The 22,310-nt window shown below is 36.5% G+C and overlaps 1 protein-coding gene across 9 annotated transcripts in view; it reads left to right on the top strand.

Moving 5' to 3' along the window:
* Nucleotides 1-22,310, top strand: part of CNTLN (centlein) — a 198,954-nt gene that overhangs the window by 58,004 nt on the left and 118,640 nt on the right. For 8 of the 9 annotated variants that reach the window (XM_030004482.2, XM_030004480.1, XM_030004477.1 and 5 more), the window contains 2 exons: nucleotides 8,041-8,203; nucleotides 17,671-17,865. In XM_030004482.2, the coding sequence (XP_029860342.1) occupies nucleotides 8,041-8,203; nucleotides 17,671-17,865 (358 nt within the window). The remainder of the gene's footprint in view (nucleotides 1-8,040; nucleotides 8,204-17,670; nucleotides 17,866-22,310) is intronic. The other variant, XM_030004483.1, reaches the window with a different exon arrangement.

Raw genomic sequence — 22,310 nt, 5'->3', positions numbered from 1 at the left:
CTTGTCATATTTTTCAAGTTTCCATTCAGCACGGATTTTCTGGATCTATTTAGAGTCCCTGGTAGCCTTTCAATTTTCATGTTGTTGAAGAAGATTAAATCTTGCTGTTTGTTTCTGAAGATTAACTCCAATGCATCCCTGTAATTTTTGTTGTTTTAAAATTATGCTAAATATCAGGATTTAGAACTTTGTGTTTACTGCTGAGCACTCGGTGGTCTGTGTGGCACTGGCCCAGAGCTCTGGTGGAACTCTGAACATCAAACTCGAGAGGTTTGCTTGACTCACTGAGACTTGAGTCATGCTGTCACAGGTATCTAGGAAATATTAAACTGTTTGCAAATATAGAAGCTCTATTCTAAAATGAATTAGAATTTCTTGCCCCTGTGTTCTTACTGGAAGTGTGTGCCATGACAACATTCCTTTGATTAATTTCTAGTCCATCATTTTACAACCACTTCTTTCATAACAATACTGTGCTTTTTTTTTTTTTTTTTTCCCCTTCCCCCACCCCACTGCTGTTGCTGTTTACCTCCGTGCTGTAAATTATGAGGCAGTCGGATTTCTACTCAGCCCTTATTTTGCTGCTCTGGGATTTTCAGGTTATTCTTTGCTGTGTGCTGTAAACCATTTCATAGTATCTATGCCGTTCCCCTGAGAAGCCATAATTCATAGTGCCTGTCACTATGTCGTATTTCTAAGCTACAGGTAATGGAATCTAGAGATTTCCTGAATTACCCCAAACCCTCTTATATTCCCTTGGTAATGGGGGTAGCTGAGGTACTCAGAATGCCATCCTATTCTCCAAAACTGTGGTGGTGATAGAAAGCCAACAGCATCACCTGAAGTGGTGGGTATGATGAACATTAACTCTATTTGCAGCACAGTTATATAGCTTCTGGAGTGACAGTAGCTACTCATTTCATTTACATCTCTGGGAAGCCACAGTTTACTCTTAAACTGTTGGTATGTGCAGGACATAAAGGTTTTATTTAATGTTATCCTGTAAGGATGGGAGGAAACTTTAGTTCCCAGTCTTGTCAGATGTGAGCACCAGAGCTATCTCTACCCTAAACAATAGGATGAATCTTAAATACTGTTATTGGCAGGACAAGGTGTCAAATCTTTGAGCCTTGCTGCAATCTAGTTTGTAGTGTCGTCATGTAGTGTCAACCTTGCAATGTTTAAAGCAAAAATCTACTAAGGTTATTGTAATCTTACTTTAGCGGCTGAAATAATTTAGTTGTGCTCTTCTATTTTGACTTGAGAAAATCCTGACTGTTTTTCATAGCAGGCTGGTCCTTATGACTTGAAGAGTGCAGTTCACTTTCTGTAAATTTCTTGGTTTCCCATTGTATCGATCTTCAGGTGTTAGATTAGAGACAGAGGGGTGTTTTTTTTTCTCAGTAATATCTGGTGACTTCAATGTTAAATGGAGTTAAATACTCTCAGTGTATCAAGGTGTATTTGTTTATGGGGAGGGTGGGGTGGTGGGGAAAAAATAGACCTAGTAGGTGTTTCAATTTTGGTGATTAGCTGAGAGAATATTGTTTTTTCGATTAGTGCTGCTGATTGTGTCTTTTTTAGGTTTGTGTTTGTGTTTAGAGTGTACAGTATATCGAAACATTTTATCAATATGTGCTTATATTTGTATACATGTATCCTAGTTGTGTGTGTACATGTATGCATCCACATATAATTTATATATTTTACATGTAGATGTATATGTTTCTACATATCTGTGTATGTATGTATAGATGCATATATGCATAAATCTATGTGGGTGTGTATATAGGCACATATTTTAAATGCCACTCATTACCTTTGTTACATTCAACTTGCAATTTTTTACTATTTCTTCTGTTACATGCTTACCTGAGAGTATAATTTTCTTTAGGACTGGACATCCTTACCCTGCTGCAGTGACAGGCAGGTGTCTGTCTTGTAGAATGCTTGGTAGTTTGCTCATTTGAGTAAGTGTATTAATAGATATGTTGATCAGAAGTTAATTTTTATCTTGTAACTGTTTTTTCTGAGTATCATGGCGTTGATTTTGTATACTTTCTTTGAGCATGCTGCAAGCAAATTAGTAACAGAAGCGCACAATCACTGAGTGGTTCAGACTGGCAGACACCTCTGGAAATTGTGTAGTCGTGCTGCTCCAGCAGGTCCAGTCCTCTGCTTGAGCACTATCAGCTACAGCAGGCTGCCCAGGATGGTGTCCAGTTGAGTTTGAGTATGTCCAAGAATGGGGACTCCGCAACCTCCCCGGCTAGCCTGTTCCAGTGTTTGACCACTCTTACAGGATAAAAACATTTTTCTTATGTTTAAATGGAACTCCATGTGTTTTTTATTTGTGCTCATTGCCTCTTTTCCTGTGACTGGGCACCACTGAGAAAAGTCTGTCTGCAGGTATTTATACATGTTGATAATGTTCCCCTGAGTTTTCCCTTCTCCAGGCTAACGCTCTGAGCCTTCCCAGGCTCTCTATGTATGGCAGATGCTCCAATCATTTCATCATCTTTGTGGTCCTTCACTGGACTTATTCCAGTATGTCCTCTCTTGTACTGGTGAGCCCAGAACTGGACATACCACCCAGATGTGTCTTACCACTTCTGAATAGAGGGGAGAGATCACCTCCCTCCCCCTGCTGGCAAATGCTCTTCTCAGTGCAGCTCAGAATGTCATTGGCCTTTGCCACAATGGCACATTAGTAGCTCATGGTCAACCTGGTGTCCACCAGGATCCCCAGGGCATTTTCTGACAAGCTGCTTTCCAGCTGGTCAGTCCCCAGCCTGTGCTAGTACATGGGGTTATTACTCCCAAAGGGCAGTAATTTGCACTTCCCTTTGTTGAACTTCATGAGGTTCCTGTCAGCCCATTTGTCCAGCCTGTTGAGGTCCCTCTGAAAGGCAGCACAAATGGCCAGTGAAACAACCACTGCCCCCAGTTTTGTGTCATCAGCAAACTTGCTATGGTGCACTCTGTCCCATTGTTCAAGTCATTAATGAAGATCTGAAAAAGTGTTGACCTCAATTTTAGCCCCTAGGATACTCCACTAGTGCCTCGCCTTCAACTGGACTTTGTGCCACTGATCACAGTCAGCCAGGTTCAAGTCCACCTTACTGTCCACTTGTCTAGTCTATACCTCAGCAGTCCGTCTATAACCATTTCTTGAGAGATTGTCAAAAGCCTTACTACAGTCAAGATAAACAACAACCACTGCTCTCCCCACATCCACTGAGCTAGCAATTTCATCAGAGAAGGCTGTCAGGTTGGTTAAGCCTCATTTCTCCTTTGTAAATTCATGATGACTACTCCCAATGATCTTCTTGTCCTTTATATGGTCCATCACCTTCCCAGGGACTGAGGTGAGGCTGACTGCTCTAGTTTTCCAGATCTTACTTGAACATAGGAGTGACATGCTTTCTGGTCCTCAGGAAACTCCCGATAGCCATGATCTTTCAAAGATTATTGAGCCTCTCTCAGCACTCATAGGTGCATCACATCAAGTCCCATGGACATGTGTATGTCCATTTTTTTAAAATATTCCCTGATCTGATCCTCCTCCACTGAGACCATGAGTCACAGGGACCTGGGATTGCTGGAGGCAAATGTTACCTTTAAAGACAGAGCTGAAGAAGGCATTGGGTGCTTTGGCCTTTTTACGTTCTTTGCTACTGGAGCCCCTGCTGTTTTCAGCAGTGAGCCCACTTTATCCCCTGTCTTCATTTTGCTGCTGATGTACTTACAGAAGCCTCTTGTTGCCCTTCATGTCCCTCACCATATTCAACTCCACACAGATTTGGCTTTCCTAACCCTATCCCTGCATGCTTAGACAATGTCTAAATTCCTCCTGGTCTCCTGTCTCTGCTTCTACATCTTGTATCCTTCCTTTTACATTTGAGTCAGGGGGAGATCCTTGTTCATTCATGCAAGCTTCCTGCTACCTTTGCTTGACTTCTTGCTCATTGGAATGGACCATTGTACCATTGTTGGTCTTGGAGGAGGTGATCCTTGAAAATCAACCAGCTCTCATGTATTATTCTTCTCTCCAGGCTGATATTATACTGGATTCTTCCAAGTAGGTCCCTGAAAATGCCCAGATCTGCTCTCTTGAAAGCCAGGGTTGTGAATCTGCTTTTTGCCTTTCTCCTTCCTCTCATGATCCTGAACTCCCATCTTCTCAAGGTTGCTGCAGACAAGGTTGCCCCTGGCCTTTACATCCCTGACCAGTTTTACCTTGTTTGTAAGTATGAGGTCCAGTAATGCGTCTTCCTTCATCAGCCTGTTGATTGCCTGTGGCAAGAAGTTATCATCAAAGCATTCCTCCTGGATAGCTTGTGTCCTGCTGTGTTGTCCCTCCAGCATATACTGGAGTGATTCAAGTACCCCATGAAGACAAGGGCCTGCAGACATGAATCATCTTCCAGTTTTCTAAAGAGGACTTTATTCTTCTTCCTGATCAGAAAGGATCAGCAGGCAGCCACCATGTCATCCACAGTGGTCTGCCCACACCTGACCCACACGCTCTCAGCTGGCTCATTGCCCATCCCAAGGCAGAGCTCCATCCATTTACACTGCTCTTTCACATAAAGGGCAAATTCTTGCCATCCCAGCCTGTCCTTCCTAAAGAGCCTGTATCCATGCATGGCAGCACTCCAGTCATGTCAGTTATCCCACCTTGTCTCTGTGGTCCCAGTGAGCCCTGCAACTGCAGACAGATACCTTAATTCCTCCTGTCATCCTCCATGGGGACATGCTGTGTGCATTTGAACAGCAACTTCAAATGGGTACCGAGTTGTGCTTATTTCCTAGGAAGGCTCTTTAGAGCCTCCCCCACCCTGATGTCCTGTCAGCACTCCCTTATTTACGTGCATACACTTGAGGTGGTCCGCCCTGATCCTCATTTGTTCATCACAAGGTCTTTCCTGTCCACACCAACCTGTGCCCTTTGCTTGCCAGCTCAGGCCTGTCCTGGTTTCAGCTGGGATAGAGTTAACTGTCTTCCTAGTAGCTGGTACAGTGCTATGTTTTGAGTTCAGTATGTGAAGAATGTTGATAACACTGATGTTTTCAGTTGTTGCTAAGTAGTGTTTAGACTAAAGTCAAGGATTTTTCAGCTTCTCATGCCCAGCCAGCGAGAAAGCTGGAGGGGCACAAGAAGTTGGCACAGGACACAGCCAGGGCACCTGACCCAAACTGGCCAACAGGGTATTCCATACCATATGACGTCCCATCCAGTATAGGAACTGGGAAGTGGGGGCGGGGAATCGCCGCTCAGGGACTAGCTGGGTGTCGGCTGGCGGGTGGTGAGCAATTGCACTGCGCATCATTTGTACATTCCAATCCTTTCATTATTGCTGTTGTCATTTTATTAGTGTTATCATTATCATTATTAGTTTCTTCTTTTCTGTTCTGTTAAACTGTTCTTATCTCAACCCGTGGGTTTTGCTGCTTTTTCCCAATTTTCTGCCCCATCCCACTGGGTGGGGGGGGAGTGAGTGAGCAGCTGCGTGGTGCTTAGTTGCTGGCTGGCGTTAAACCACGACAAGGCCGCAGCTCCCTTGCTTGTTACTTGGTCAACATGTCTGTCCCCAGCCATTTCTAGTTTAAAGTTCCCCTCACCACGTTGGCCTGTCTGTTACCAAAGGTGCTTCATTCTGTGAATGTATTTGTATTGCACCATTGCTGCTGAATAATTCCTGGTAAGATTGAGCATAATTTCATCCTTCCTGGGTAAAAATGAAATAAAAGAAGGTTTGCCTTGTGGATTTACAATTAAAAAATAGTACCTAATTTAATAAAGAGGATAAAAGCAGCTGTAACGTACAACTGCAAGTCAAATACAATGGTTGTGTATTTCTTTGTCTCAGGAATTTTTCAGATTGCAACTATTTTGGTTTGTATAAGTTTTTACTCAAAAAAGAAAAATAAAGCAAGTCAGGATACGTGTCTGAAGAAATAAAGTTTGATTTTTAAAATGTGGTGTAACGGAACTGTGACTGAGTTTCCTTACGTTTAAAAATTCTTGAGTTTAACATGAACAAACATGTCAATATGTGTTCTGACTCTGCTGCAGTTCTTGGGTGGCTGCAAGGTTTAGCTTCCTCCCCATCCCCTCCCCTTTAGGGTATGACTCAAAGCCTGATAAAGTCAGCAAAAAAGATTCCCATTGACCTTAATACTGTCTGTGGGCAGACCATTAGAGAACACATAATACTGTGCATTCTCAGGTGACAGACACAGATAACTGCATTGATGTTTGCATACAAATTAAAGAGCAGAAATACAGCAGAGTGGTCTTGGCAACAGTTACTACCAACTTTTCCAACAGTATCTGAGGATTCAGTGTTATCCCGTGTTTTTCCCTTCCACAACAAAATGAAGATCTGGTTGGAGAACCTGTGCAAAATTAATGTAATCTGTGTTTTAACTGCAGTGCAAAGATGTGTCATTTTCTACTGCATACTCACAGCAGGGAAATGAAGCAAGGGCTTGTTTGGAAGCCTGTTGTAAAAGGCTGATGTAAAAGGCCTGCTGGAAAGTGCTAACGCATTGCTATGTCCTTATTTCTGCTGCTGTGCTTGTTAACAGAATTAAATTAGTACATATGAAGTACATTCTGCAGTTGCACTTTGGTTTTGTTACATAAAGAGTCCCTAATGCACCTCTACTGTAAGGTAGCTTCTCAAAATGAACAACATCTCATTGAGAAAGGTAGGATTTAAATACTGTTAAGTAAGCATGTCCTTAAGTCTTCTCCTGTATTGGCCTGTTAACAGGCTTTTTTAAATAGTGCTTTTTTAACAACATTCAGTTGTCTGACTGCTATTGTGGTACATGTAATTTCAGTTTTTATATAATTATAGAGATATTGTATCTTTAACAAATAATCAACATATTAAGTAGAGGCACAGGTCTTAAGAAATGTTTTTTGGAAAGTTCCTTTAAAATGGTTTCTTCATCATTCTGTGGTTTCTCAGGAAAACACAATGAAGCTGGTATTGCTGCTTACCTTTTGTATGCTAATATTTGCCTGGACATCTCCAGCAGTAGCACAAAAATGTAATGATAACTCTTGTTAATGATAATTCTAGGCACAGAGAAGTTGCATGTGTGTTGGAGGTCACCGAGAAAATTCTCTGAGGAAGTAAGGAAGAAAGTCAGTTGGAGTGATAAACTTATATTTCAGTATCTGTATGTAATACTAGTGTGAAATATGCTTGTGAATTAAACAGGGAATTAAGTAGAAAATATATAAAAGGGATTAATGGAGTCATCTGAGCTTTTAACGTGTTACAGAAAATATTCCAAGTTTTTAATCGCTGTTTATAATAAGTAGTAGTTATTGATCTTTGCGCCTTAATTTGAGATCTATCAGCACTACAGTAAAATTCTCAAGCAGACTTATTATAGTAGATCTATCCTATGGTTGCATTACAACACGATTCCTTTTAATGTGTTTATAGAGCTTTTATTGTTATGTTATACAGTATACACCAAAGTTTTACTTTGCTTATAGTCGTTGCAGTATGCTATACCTGCAGACAAAAAGTAATTTGTCAGCAGACAGGGAGTATATGCATTTCAGAAAAGAGACTTGCTTTACGCACACTTTGCAAATTAAGAAAAACGTCTATTTTTTTTCTTATAGTTCTGATAAAAAAACAAACAACTTATTTTACAGTCCATGTGTTCTAAATATTTTACATTTTGACACTTAACTGCTAAAGAGTTAACTGACTATTGATTAGAAAGTGTTGATGCAGTAGTGAAAATCCATTTATTTTAGAGCAGTTAGAGCATTAGAGGGAAATTGAAAGGCATTCCATTTTGAAACTTAACTGTTTTGTAGATATTTCACAAGAGGATGTGATAAATATTTTATATGTAACTTCTAGTGTTTATAAGGCAATTGACAGAAATATAAATGAAAATAGGAAGCTCATTATCTACAATAAAATTATTTGAACACAATTGTTTAACGGAGGTCATTGTTGTTCTTTTTCTTAATTTCTCTTTATTGCTTGTTTTGCACAGGAAGGAGTTACAGCAGCTGCAGAATCTTTACAGACAAAACATTGAACATACAGCACAGCAGGCTGAGCTGATAAAGCAGCTTCAGGCTCTCAATACTGATACACAAAAAGTACTGAAAGACCAAGAAGATGCTCACACAGCTGAAACAACATCATATCAAAAAGTATGTCATTCTGCTTTATGATCACAGGGTTCATTTTAATATCCATCTGTACAATATCAATGGACAGACTAATCAAAGCACTGTGTAGTGCTGCATCCTTTAGATCTCTGGATCTTTATTGTTACCAAAATATGGTTGGCAGAGTAACAGTTTGTTGGCCTAATTACATACCAGCATATATGGCCCTTTGCTTACATTGAATTGATGAGCCTTAAAAATTAAGATTTAGTTGCATCTGAAGAAAAACAGGAGCGAACTGCCAAGCATATAAATTTCTTTATGTAATTTTGTGTTACCTGTGTTTTTCTTCTTCTTCCTCTCCTAGAGCTTTCAATCACTAAATTCTCCCAATTTGTTTTGGGTAATTTACAAGAAGAAATTCCTTTCACTTGTAAATAATGTATTTGTGTGAATCTCAAACAATTTTACTGGTTTAAGATGCAAAAACCTGCTCTATCAAAATTAACTGGAGAAATTGCTGCCATAATAGCTTTTTAAATAGATAACTAATCCAAAACAATTTAACTATATTTAACATTTACAGAACAGATTCATATTTTTGATGAATGCCAGGAAAAACGCTAACTCTGAAGAACTGTCACATATGCACTACTCAGTACTTTTTTGAGTGTAACAAATTGTATGGATGTGTTTTTCAATCTGTAAGAAATACAGAGGATATGTTTCCTTCCTTTTTAGAAACATTGGGAAGGAAGAACTGGTGTATACAACTTTCATGTAACTTCTACCAATCTTGGAACTGTTTTCTCAAATTGCGTACTGTCACTGCTTTTTCAGAAAACAGGTGTTTCCCTTTATCATCTTACTTGAGTATGCAGTTTGTCATAAAATTGTGAAGCTAGGCCTATGTCAAGCCAGAATCAGTACTGGGTGTCTAAAGATGTGTTTGGCTAGCATTTTATAGCACATAGTGTCCAGCACATTCTTGTGTACTTAACTCTGTGCAAGTTCATCATTGACTGAGGTGATGATAGACTTTAAGTCTTTTATTCACTACAATAGTAGCGCAGCCAAGCTACAGGTAAACTTCCATCAAAGTTGTTCAGAACGCGTACAAGATGGGGAGAGTTCTACCTGTCTGGGTCAAGACAAAGTAAATTATAGAATTTAAAAAAAAAAAAAATACAGAATGTAGGTATCAAGAGTTGCTATTTCATTTTTCATTCTCCAGTCAATGCTTCTGTAAGTGTTAAAGAGATCCTTTGAGTCACTCAATAAAAAAAAAAAATAATAAAAAAACCAAAGGCACAAGTGAAGATAATATAAACTCTCCTCATCAGTGTTTATAAGACCCTATTCTTCCAGACTAGTTCTACAACATATGAAGGAAAATAAAACTGGGTTTTCATGACACTGTTTCAAAGCATGACAAAACTCTTTATAGTCGTCACTTTACCTTGCACAATAGTGATTTTGCTAGTATTACTTCAGTTTGGGAGTTTAACCTGTCCTATGAAAAATAATTTTGCTATAATAAGTTACTTGTGTATTATGGAAAATTGGTGGGTATACTTATATAGCTATAGCAGCAGGCCGCTTCTAAACTGGGCTTGGCTCAAAATTGTGGATTGCTTCAGAAAGCTGGTTCACAGTTCTTGGTCTGTCTTAGCAGAGCTTAAGACTTCTGCTTAGCTGATCATGCAACAAGAACAAGAATAGTGTGGTTTTGAAGATAAGCGCCTTCTTTTGATAGCTGCCGAATACTTCCAACTCACAGATGACCCTAAAATTTGCTGGTTTGGAGGTGTTGAATTCAGTGTTTTTCCTACATGGAGGAGTAAGGTTTGCCTGTTAAACCAGCAAAAGTCAACTCAAATATTCTGACAAATTACTATTGTGGAACTGGTAAGCTGTCTTTTTGTAAAATACCAAAATATCTAATGCACCTGGAAAAATTCTGTTCTTTTTGGTTTTTATAAAGATATGTTAAAAAAAAAAAGTATATATTAAAAAAAAAAAAGTTGAGTTCCCTAAGTCACAGTTGAATAGATCTACTGATGTTTGTGGCAAATTGAGCTGAGAGAACTTAGGAGGGGAAAAGGAGTTCCTTTATCAAGACAGTCCTGTTCTATACTTCTGATCAGAACAACTGTAGAAAATACCCAATTGCAGTTGCTTCAAAGTAACATGCATTTTCCAAATCACAAGATGTGCAGTCCTACTGAAGTCACAGCAGGCCTCAGCATCTATAAAAATAATACAAATGCCTATTTTTCACTTGAATGAGAAAGGCAAACTATTGCAGACAAATGTGTGTTCTGTTTGTCTTCCATGCATTAATAATATGCAAGCTGCAACAGCTAGATAAGGTTGTGTCAGCTGTTCCATAAATATATTCACAAAGGAATATTTTCCTACTGCTCCAAATGGCATTGAGCCTATCAGTGTGTACATCCAGTGATATATTGTCCCTTACAGCAAGATCAATGACCTCTCTGTTAGTGGTCAGATAGGCAGTACATGCTATAGCTCAGGCGAGGTGGTTGGCTCACATATTCCAAGTTCATCTTAACAGTCTACCATTTAGGAAGAACCGTCTTTTGTGCTGATGTTAATGTGTAGCATGAAACGGTAGACTGAGTAAAACAAAAACCATTTCTGATAAACCAGATCAAGGTCATGAACTTGCACTGGATTATGTGTAAATCCATTGAGGACCACAAATTCTCTTCCAAGTCTAGCTGTAGTGGGCAGCATACACATGTGAAGATCGGTAAATCTGTTTTATCAAGATGTGTTGACTTGACATACTACTACCTTTTTTTTTCTTTAAGTACAAATTTTAAGGGTGCTGTGTTCTACAATAACTCTTTTACGTTACAGCACTTATGGAAACAAATTGGTATCTATTTCATATTGCAGCTGCAGTTCTCATTCTCAAGGATAGGGAATATTTTTTCTAAAATGTATAGTATCTGTTTTAGTGGTCCCAAATGCTCTGGGGACTTCATTCCTGTGCTGGATTTAATGAGACTCAATAGATTTGTCCTCACCAACAATTTCAAGGTGGAGAGACTTCAATCAATACTAGGGATAATAAGACAAGAAGAGATTCTGAACTCCTTAGCCAGCTTATCACAGTTTTCTGAAATTTACAATTTAGGGCCTTTGTTTTTATAATACAGTACTTTCCCTAGATCTAATGTGGCATTTAAGTTTTGTTAATCATACTGATTAAAAATCTCTTATTGGAAGGCCCTTTTAGTGAAGTGGAAATACTGTTATTTGTCATTAAATAGGAAAATGTAATTTGTGTCCTGGAACTTAGCTCTCAAATAGAGAATACTGTGGATAGTGGTACAGCACATGTCTGTGATGAAGAAAAGCATTGCTCAGTAGTTAGATTTTTGGCATAATTAGAAAACACAGTAAGAGTTTTTCAATTATGAGGCATTGCAGAAGTCTGCATCAAGTGCACCAGAAAGTAGATAAAAATAAGGTAGTGTCAGATACATTTTTGGATGTTGCGGTTAATTTTGTGCCTGCAGTTGCCTTTGCTAGTCCTTCTCATGGTGTCAGTGTGGGGAAATAGTTTGCTTTCCTTCAAGCCTGAGAAATTGTAATAAAAATTTCAAGTTACTGGCTTTGCCATCCTAAGGTTAAATTTTACCACTTCTAGTCTTTTTTGTGACTGCAAAAACCTTTAATCATAGTTAAAAATCATATAATACGTTTATTTTTATGCAAGCAGCATTAAATTCACAAATTCACAAAATAAAAGCTAAAACCATATAGATGTGTAGATGGTAGTAACAATGAAAGTTCTCCCTCAAATTGGAGTGAAAAACATAAGTTCTTTTACACATGGAAAGAGCTGAGAAAAACTGTCCAGTCAAATATGCTGAAGCCCACATCACTAATAATGAATCATCATTTTTGTAGTCCACTTCGTCTGTGAAAGCTGTGAGAATCTCAGATCTTTAACAAAGATTATCTCACACTTTAGTTCTAGCTCTAATACTGTTTTCTCTTGTTGGGAAACGTGTTGATTAGGTTAGTCTGTTTATTTCTTGTATACCAAACACCAATACAGTTGGTCACATGCTAGCAAGTAGATTTTGGCATCAGATGTGCCCATAGGTTAAAGTTGAAGAAATCCTGGGTAGACTCTGGTTCTCTCAGGGTGACGTTAAACTCTGCACTCACGGGTGATAATTTTCGTGCTTGAAAAACGCCATACTGATATTCTTAGTGTGCTATTGTTCCTGTGTGTAATGGTGTAGATTGGTATCTGCAGAATGCTTAAGTATTTGCTTAAGTATTAGAACTATAAATAATCTATAATTCTAAATCTGTCACTAATATTTGCAAACCGTTGTCTTAATGTTTCTGGCAATGATAATATTTTTTTACAATATGAGAGCTGTAGATGAAAGAAATCATGTAAACTGGTGAGACAGTGCAAAAGGAGTTGTACACCAAGAAAGGAAGAAAAATCTTAAGATTAAGCTTGCTTAAATATGTTTGTGAGTAATGCCAATTTTGATCGGAGTTAGAATTATATGATTTATCTGAATTTTGTGTATTATCAGATTGGTCCCACAATGGAGGATTTTAAACAATACCGTTTGCAGTATGAATTATTAACATTTTTCTGCATTAACTAGGACTGGTGTTCTTCACAAGCCTGCTGAATGTTCTCTGACAGTACACTATACAGAGAGAAAAATCTAAATAGGATTTGGTAGCATTTCACAGAGGAGTTGTGGCTGATAAACACAGTATTTCTGAGAGAAATGTGTCAAAAATTTTATATGTTCAAAAAAGCAGCCCAGAAATGGGAAGTACTGGATTCATTGAAGTAAATACACTCATCAGTTTTTTTTTGCAGTAGTTACACTAATAAAAAAGACAGAAATGTCCTTTTCTTTTATGTTCTTTTCTGTTATTTTTGAGAACGTATGTTGCTGAAGTTACCCATTTTACATGGTTTGCAAAACAACCGTGGTATTTGCAATTACATACTACCATAAAGTTGAGGAAAGCATGTCTTCTGTTTTAGGTTATACTAGTGACTCTTGCTTGCCTGTTATCTGATGTTACTTACATCCATTCTGTACTTTCTTTCGTTTTTGTTCTTAACCTCTCGCTTGTGTCTGACATTTTTCTCTTGTAGCATAGGTAAGCTTCATGGTCTCTCATCTTAAAAAAATCACTCTACGTCTGCTTTTCCATTTTAAAACTAAATGCCACAAATGTGCAGCATATAGTCTGTCTGGACCGCCTTTTCAGTTTCACCCTAGAGCTCCTCCAGCTGATTTCTGCCTTTGTTCTTTTAAAGTTCTCATAAACATCTTGTAACTGGATTTCTGCAATGGTGCTGTAATAGTTTCTGTCATAGTTTTATTGTGTCTTAATGTAGACTTTTCTTCATCTGTGTCGTTAATATATGTTCAATATTACTGTATGTTTGGATTCATTTACTCAGGTCTCTGTAATACACTGTTTTTTAGGGTGTGAGCATTTAGATTACAGATTTAATGTAGGAGAATATTTGTTGTACACTCAGTGTATATAGTAGGCTACTGTTGCATTTTAACAGATCTACCTTACTGTTAGTTCCTCACAGGAGTATACTTTTGAAAGAAATCTCCCGGATGTCCCCACTTTCTGTGCTTTAGTTGATATCATAGAAAAGTGTATGAGACCATTAACTAAATGCCTTTTGGGTTATGGAACTGGAAATTATTTTGGAACCAAAAATGTGTCCCAGACATTAATTGGCATTCAGTACACAGGAGCAGTCTAAACCTAGTTTAAAATAAATCCTGCACACTTGTATAATGTTAGTGTTGGTCATTTTTGTCAACTGTTTCACTCTGCAGTTTTTTTTCCAGTTACACTATGATTCTGGCTAACATGCAAAACAATAGATAGCATGGGTTAATTATTTAGTTTTACTGGGTTTTGTTGGAATTCCTCAGCTTTCCTTGCTCTGACCTAACTTAATTTTGCCATCGCACATATTTAATGTATGTCAGTACTTTACCTCACCCCACCATTATCAGGCTGTTAAATATTTTCTATCACATGTGAGCAGGCATTAAAGTCACATCTTTTGGTTCTCCTGGAAGTTGTAGCTTTGGTCTGGCATTTTTAGGTTACTTGATGACATTAAGCACACCTATTGTTCTAATGAAGTTTTCTGTTTTAAGTAACTCTTCAAAGATCTAGCAAAAAGTGTTTTCTGGTAAAATCAGTTAAATCAATTTAGAAGATTGTTTGGGTAGCTGAGAAATATGGGATACTTTATTTTTTGTAATTCAGCTAAGTTACTTTTCCTTCCTGACTGATAAATAATGCTCTTGTGTCATATTGACTAAAATTATTATAGTGTACTGCTTTCAGAAACTTTTAATCTTTTTTTATTTGTTTTTAAGTACCTTCACCTGTAACAGTCTATGTTGCCTGTCAGAGAAAGGACAGCTCTAAGGCATTAGAATGAGATTCTGAAAATACATTCAGTGCAACAGTTTTTGCAGAGCAGTCTCGTGTCCCTGCCTGTTGCCTTTTCTTGCCTTCTTTTTTAAACTACCAAATTTCCTAAAATGTATAAAGAATGATTTTAAATATTTTCCTTTTTCTTTCTATCTTGTAAGCATAAATTTTTTTTTTTTTTTATATCTCTTCTTGGGGATTAAACAATTCCGTGAGTAAATCTCTTGTTCCTGGGTAAATGTCTTACTACATTCATGTAAGGTGTAACCACTCATTTATGTACAGTCAAGATTTCACTCCTCGTGAAGCTTACTAGTTCTGAGATAAATAATTTACAATACATTTGTCTTTCTTTTGGGTTTTCTACCCAATGTTCCATCTGTAGTCCTCTGATCTCCATTTTACGTCTTGTCTCTACACCTGACTTTCTGTATCTTTATTAATGGTAGACCTGTTTCACTGTGGTGTACAGTTCTGTATGTTCAGGAATGTGCTTACTGCAGTGTGATTAAATATTCCTCTTGTAAAACAGGGTCAGAAATGAGCAGAAACCCCCTAAATAATCCAATATAAACATTAAGCAGGTATTTAATGCACAAAAGAGCGTGTGGCCATAAAAGAAAAGATAGGGAGCCAAATGTAAATTTGGAAGCTCTTCTAGTTATCTGTGGGCAGTAGATAAAACTATTTCATTTCATACAGATTATTTTCATTTTGAAATTTCCTGATGTTCAATACCTTGGGGGAAAAAAAAAATCTGACTCCTATAAACTCATATATTGGTGGTGTTTAAAAAAACCAAAAAACTTCAGTGTAAAAAGATGAATCATGTGAATGTGGTTTTATGCACATAGCTAGTTTTATACTTGAAATGTATGTGTTTTGTTATTGCTGTTTTCAAAGCAGGAAAGGTTGGAAAAGTTTATGCAAGTAAAAAGACATGCTATTTGTCTTGTCCTGACAAATGCTGACTACCAAAAATACCCATTAGCTACATTAGGGGATGTGGCTGCCAGCTAGAAAAAAGCATCATATTTTTGATGTTCTCCATTCATCTTACTAGGATGTTACCTTTCAGATACTATAATTACAACCACTTAAGTGCTGCTAGTCATAAAACCAGCAAATTGTCGTACCAGTATGATCTAGCTAATGAGCTTATATATTTATAGCTGGAAGTAACTGTGTCTTGATGTTCCATTCGTTTGGAAGGACTTTCTCTAAAAATGCATGGGTTTTGATAAATGAACTGTTTATTTTCCTATGAGATACTTACTGATTTCCATAAGACATTGGCTAATCTTGAACTTGCATTTCTACAGGTGATGTAAGCTTTCTTAAATATATAAGAAGGATTCAGTAGGCACAGAAATTTCCATGCAAAAGTTTAATTTTTAAAACTCGGAGTCATTCAAAATATCAATCTATCTGGACTTTGAATTAATTTTGCCTGAGAGTCATGATCTCTGATCTGCTTTGGAAATAGGCAAGAAGTAATTTACTTTGTCCTAATTGGATTTTGAGAGCCCATGGGAGTAAAAAATGATAGGAAGAAGGAAGGGAAGGGAGATTATTGTTTCCAAATTTCTCACAATGTGTTAGGTAGACAGTTTCCAAATCTAAAAGTTGTGATTATTTTTCGAAGGCTTTAACTTCTAAGCAATGTAAGCAGATGAAAAGGAGAAAGAAGTGTATCATTTAAGTAAAGCTGACAAGACAAAAAGTAAAATGAAGAGTAAAATAATGTTTTTACAAGTAAAATGACTTGTGTCAGTTCCTTGTACTTACAAACATTATTGATAGATTTGGAAGTTCTGATTTTCATATTTAGTTTCTTTTGGTTGGAATGACAGAAATGGATTTTCTGAAGGAAACTGTCAGCTGCACAAGTATGTGCATGCCTTCTACAGATTATTATATGGTAGAATAAGTAGTTGGAGGGAATATTGTTTATTTTGAGAAAAAAGGACAAAAGGAATGAAGGATTGAAATGGAGAGAGAGAGGAATGTATGCTTAGGTAGTAAAGATGTAAAGTTATGTATTTCCTTCAGAATCTGTACTGTTATTCAACTACAGGTTTATTTTTAAAACTTTTTTAATAAGCTCTTTTTGTTTTAAACAGTTTTCAGATCTTTATATTGAAAAAAAAGGTAAAAACGGAGGGATGGGGTGGTTGTTCTTTTATACTTGCAGAATAAGTTCTTTTTGTCAGTTAGGTGGCATGTAGTGCTAGTTATTACTTAGATGTTGTTCTAGAAATTCTTTGTGTGTGTGGCATCTCTTCTAAAGTGATTGCAGAATATATACAATATTCTTGTTTCAGAAAAAACAGTTGAGCAATAGCAAGGGATAGGAAATTCTAATATAATCTCTGGGTTTTATAGTTAATGCAAAAAAATTCCTACAGAATAATTATTTAAACAACCATTTTACACTTCATGCAAAATGCAGTGAGCATTAGTGGATTCACTGTATTGCTATCCAAGCTATATTTAAAAAGTTAGTTTTAAAAGATCAAACTACTCTATAAAAGACAAGGATGGTGTTTGGTATTCTTACTCCTTTAATTTCATTCCCAGGACAGATGTTTCAATTTTTTGGCTATTCTCAGTAAGGGATTTTTTTTTTTCTTTTGTATTTTCTGTATTTTATATGAACCGTTCAAGAAGTAAAATAAATCTTGATTTTTAGGCGTCCATTTCTAGTCACAAATGCCATAAAGAAGCAACTGAAACTGATAATATTGTAATGTAAGTTGTGTTTTTCTAGAAAAACCTTCTTTCAGACTTAAATTTCAGTGATTATTACAATCACTACTTTCAAATGTATAGAGCTTGACAGGAGGCAGGAGGCCAAGATGTCTGAAAGAATTGTCAAAATGTAAAAAAGAGAGGGTGATCTTTGTGGATAAGTTGCTGAAATTATACTTTCTTTCCTTCTCTATTTATATGGCTATCTTCACTGAAGTTATTTTTAATCCTGTTATTTCTCTTCTCCCCTCTCATAGCTTTATAATGAATTGACTTCATGTTTTGAAACTGTTAAAACAAGTGAAATTCAACTGCAGCGAAGCTGTGCCTCTCTTCAGGATCAGTTACTTGGAAAAGATCAGAAGATTTGTCAGTTACAAGAGCAACTTCAGCAGGCTCGTGGTGCTTTAAATGCAGTACATCAGAACTCTTCTCCAAAGTGTGAAGTACAGGTGAGTCCACTTATAGAATAATAAAAGTTGTTCCTTCATATTTAAAGTTAAGCTTCTCTACCAGAGAGTTTTAAAGGAAATTGCAGGTTGTTGGGGTTTTTTTAAGAAAAACTGTGCAACTATGCTGCTGCAGTAGTGTAACTATTTCTGCTGTTGCTAATAGAAGGTACTTCACAATTAAATCTGTCCTAGGAAAAAACCTGAGTAATGGTGTCAGTATTCAACAAGACTCTTATTTATATTCTCTAACAAAGACACCAAAAATAAAACCAAAGTGATTTTGTTCCTGGAAAAAAATTCCTAGAAAAAAATTGTGAAGTTTCTGCATTTCCTCTGTGAAAGTGAGATCTATTGGTCTTGTTTCATTGTTCCTGACCATGCAACTAAACTTTAGAACATAGATCTAAAGAAAGTATTATGGTGGGAGGAAATATTTGTCTAAAAATGTCTAAGCTTTAATGTGCCATTTGGAACTATTATAATAAATCTGTCACTCTTACTAGCAGGCTTCCAACTTTACAAGTGTGCCAGATCTTACATGTATACATACCTCTGAGATTTTCCAAAGGCCGATTTATGACTTAAAGTGAGTTTGAAAGGCTTTGAAATGATCTACCCACAATGGTTTCGTAAACTGTTGCTTAGTTCCTTCCATAGATTTGTCAATGAAATGTACTTATGCATTTCAGTTTTACTAGCACTCTTTCCCTTGATTAAGCAGAAAAGGCAAAATAGTTAAGGTGATAATGCTCGTTAAATGCAAAACAGTGTGTGTAGGTAAGGTAGATCTGTAATCGAGTACTATATTCATGAGCCCAAAGGAACTTGAATATTAGAAAAAAAACTTAGTGTTTAATTCCTCAAAGTTTGTGCAGTATATCCTGGAGGTGTTCATGATAGTCATTCCAGAGTTAATTACTTCAGTGTTTATCATAAAATGCTTAACCCATATTTTGTATGACTTTTAAAGTTCCCCTTAATCTAATGATTTGATAATTTTGTTTCAGAAATGATTGAATACATTCTTTTAAGTCTTTCTTGTGGAGTGTTTACCTCTTGATATGTTTTTGACCTTTTTCTGAATCTTAGAAGTAATTAGGGTTGGGGTTTTTTTTAGAAGATTTTGGTGGATTTTTTTGAAACGTTATAAAATTAGTCTCAAGCTGTTACTGCTCTAAACATAGCTTTGGGTCATGGTTTTTGAATGCTCAGACTATTTCTGAATAAATCATTCCGCTTTCATCATCTTGTATTGCTCTAAAGAGTTTTTTTCAGTTTAGTCAGACTATTTAATTTTTTTATCACAAAACCTTTTATTATATCTCTGGATTATATTTCCTGACCTTAAGGAGGCCTTTGTTGTCTTTGTGAAGTGATGTTAGAATGCTTTCCTCCATGTACAACACCTGTATTGTCTAACCTGGATATTGTGTGACAGTTTATTACGCAGTCATGCCGTATCCCATGTGGACCTGGTGTAAATATTTGGCATTGGCTTTCGTCTTCATTATCTTGAATAGCTTAGTAGTATTAGAAAATTTTGTTACTACACTAGCCTCCTACTTTTCTGTATTTTTTGAACATATAGGACACCACAGGTGACTCTTTCCTACTGAGTAAACTAAGCATTTATTGCTATTACTTATTTCTCATAATTAAAGCAATTCTTTAACTGTAAGATTTTTTTCTGCCCTTAAAATACAGCGGTTGGTTTTCTTTAAGAGCTCCTAGTGTGGAACTTTGCTAAATCCATTTCAAATCCAAGTAGACAATTTCACTCGGATCAGTTTTGTTTACTTCTTAAAAGAACTTTAGGAAATTTCCGAGGTTAAAAGTAAGACTACTTTAGAAGCCAGTGACAATCTGCAATTGGTGATTCAACTTTATACTTGATTTTCTTTGGATGTTTTAAATGAATCACATCCAATGTGGGTGAATTGTTACTATTTCTTTTGTTGATTTATTCTATGTCTCCTTCTACTGGTGTCTGAACTTGAAGTACATTAACCAGTATGCTCTATGTAAATTAGAAGCAGTCATAAATTACTTAATGGTGAACATGGGTAAAAATAATTATTTTCCTTCTGTTGGCTTTCTGCTATGTTTCCATTTTGATCCTATCTCAGCCTTTTAGACTCTCTGGCACTCTCCCTGTTCCCAGTGTATTTGAAGGAGTGTACTTGTCATGGTTATTCAGAGAATTTGCTGTTTCGTTAATGGATGTAGGTTCAATCTGACCTTCTGCAGAAATATATCAGCTGAACATTTATGTGATCTGTCATGAGCTCAGTCAGGTATTTACCAAAGGTAGTGGAAAAGACATGGTAGGAAGTAAAAGCAGATAGCTTATGATAATCAATGTAATATAGTAAACTAAGTGCAATGTATGAACCTTCATTTTTCAGTAAATTAATCTTAAAACAGGCTGTAATGGGACAAATGATTAGTGTTACTGAAGCAGTCTCATAGGGAAGGAAATGTGTAGAGGAAGCATCCATAGTTGCTAGATTTGTAGGAGAACAGAGATGTTAAGCAGTATGTGCTTGCATGCTTAACATGCTTAATATTTTCTCTTGACTAACAATCTTCCATTCTGCTATAGCAAATATCCCAAATTTTGTTGACAAGCAATCTTGCGCTGATTGAAAGTCCAGAGCATGCCTTCTGGGAAGCTATCATAATGCTCATTGTTGGCTGCATTTTGATGACAGCCAAATTTCCCTTTACCAACTCTACTATCTTGCATAAATGTTAGAAAGTTAATGATTATTGTGTGGTTACTCAGCTGAGGTTTCTGCAGGGGAAAAAAGTGATTACCTATCATTACTTCTGTGACCTGTTAGATAACCAGAATCCTGGTCGTTTGTGAAGGTCTGAAGTTAAATGTGATTAAGAGAACCTAACTCATTCTTCTGTCTCTTGACTGCAACATCAGTAGAATAGGATGGATTTGGATTAGAGGCTTAATTAACAAGATAACCAAAGCAATGTAGGCATCTACTAGTTTTCCTGTCACTATTTTTTAAAACAATCTCTCCTAAAAAAGGAAGTTGGTTTAAATGGCGATTGTATTTCTGCTGTAAAGTACTGATTTCTTGAGCATGTTCAGATTCACGCCTTGCTGAAAGTTCATCCTGTGGGACATGCTAACGGTCTGTCGACAACACTAATATATCTTCTTCAGATTTTCACTAGCCAGGAAGATTATATGTCAATGTTGCATATGTTAACACATACTTCTTCCTGCATTTGGACTATTCTTGCTGTTGAAATTACATTGTAGTCAGGCAAAAATGAGTTTTATATTGTTTGCTTTATTAGCAAGAATATCTCAGTTTTCTTTCACTAAGGGTAAAATATGCCTTTTAAAATGTTGTAATCTTATTCTAGTCAGTGTGGCACTTGTGTTTGTGAGGGCAGACTTTTGGTTGATTTTATTTTGACTATTCTGGTAATGTGCGTGATGAAGAATTTGAATCTGCTTTACAGTGCGCTTCTGTTTACATCTTAGTGTGTGCGCATATGCGCATATAGCAGCTTTTACATACCTTTCCTCTGATCAGAGAGATTGGGCGTCTTTGAATTTGGAAGTCTTTTTAGTTACATCTATGCTAATGCTACACAGTAAAAAAGAACAGAACTGTTCTAAATAGTTTTCAGACCATAAACCTGTGGGGTTTGATTAACTTAATCTCATCTAATTGTTTTGGTTCTGTTTCATTATTGGTGTTCATTTTTAGCTCTGAGATGTATACTATACATTTAGTCGTACGGTTAGTATACCATAACTGTTACCCATGTGAATAGTAAATACTTAAATATGTTTAATATGTTTAGTGAATGGAAGAAGTAATTTCTGTCTTGACTTCTACTTTTCGTACGTGTGCAGGCATCAAAGACAGTATTAAGAGATGATACTTGATCAAAGAACAGTAATTAACAGACATTTAAATGTTTTTATCTGTAACCGTAGCATCTAACAGGTATGTGCATTCAACCTAATACAGAATTCACTTGGACTTTTGTAATAGTATCTTAATTTCTCATTATGAAGCTTTTAAAAGCAGTCAGAATAGAAAATACCAGTAAAACAATGAAAGTAGAAATTGCACACAGATGTAACTTAAGCTAATTAGAAAAAAAATGCAGACTTGTAACTAAAATAAAAATGTGCATCTAGAAAGATTTATACGAGAAATATGTAAATAAAATGTTTCAAGAAAAACGGCATCCATTGTTGCCATGCAAAAATCCTTGAAGTCTTATTGTCAGATTGTGACTTCCTGGTTTTCTAACATCAGTATTTCAGTGATTTCAGTTTATTCAGCTTAGATAGTACAGTCTTTAAAATACTGCTTTTGATTAAAATATAAATGGTAAAAAAACAGTTGGAGGGGGTAACTTTCATTTATTTTAGTGGTTCTAGATTTTGCCCAGTATACTTA

Source organism: Aquila chrysaetos, chromosome Z, assembly GCF_900496995.4.
Source record: "Aquila chrysaetos chrysaetos chromosome Z, bAquChr1.4, whole genome shotgun sequence".
NCBI lineage: Eukaryota > Metazoa > Chordata > Aves > Accipitriformes > Accipitridae > Aquila > Aquila chrysaetos.
This window is presented reverse-complemented; position numbering and strand designations above follow the sequence as displayed.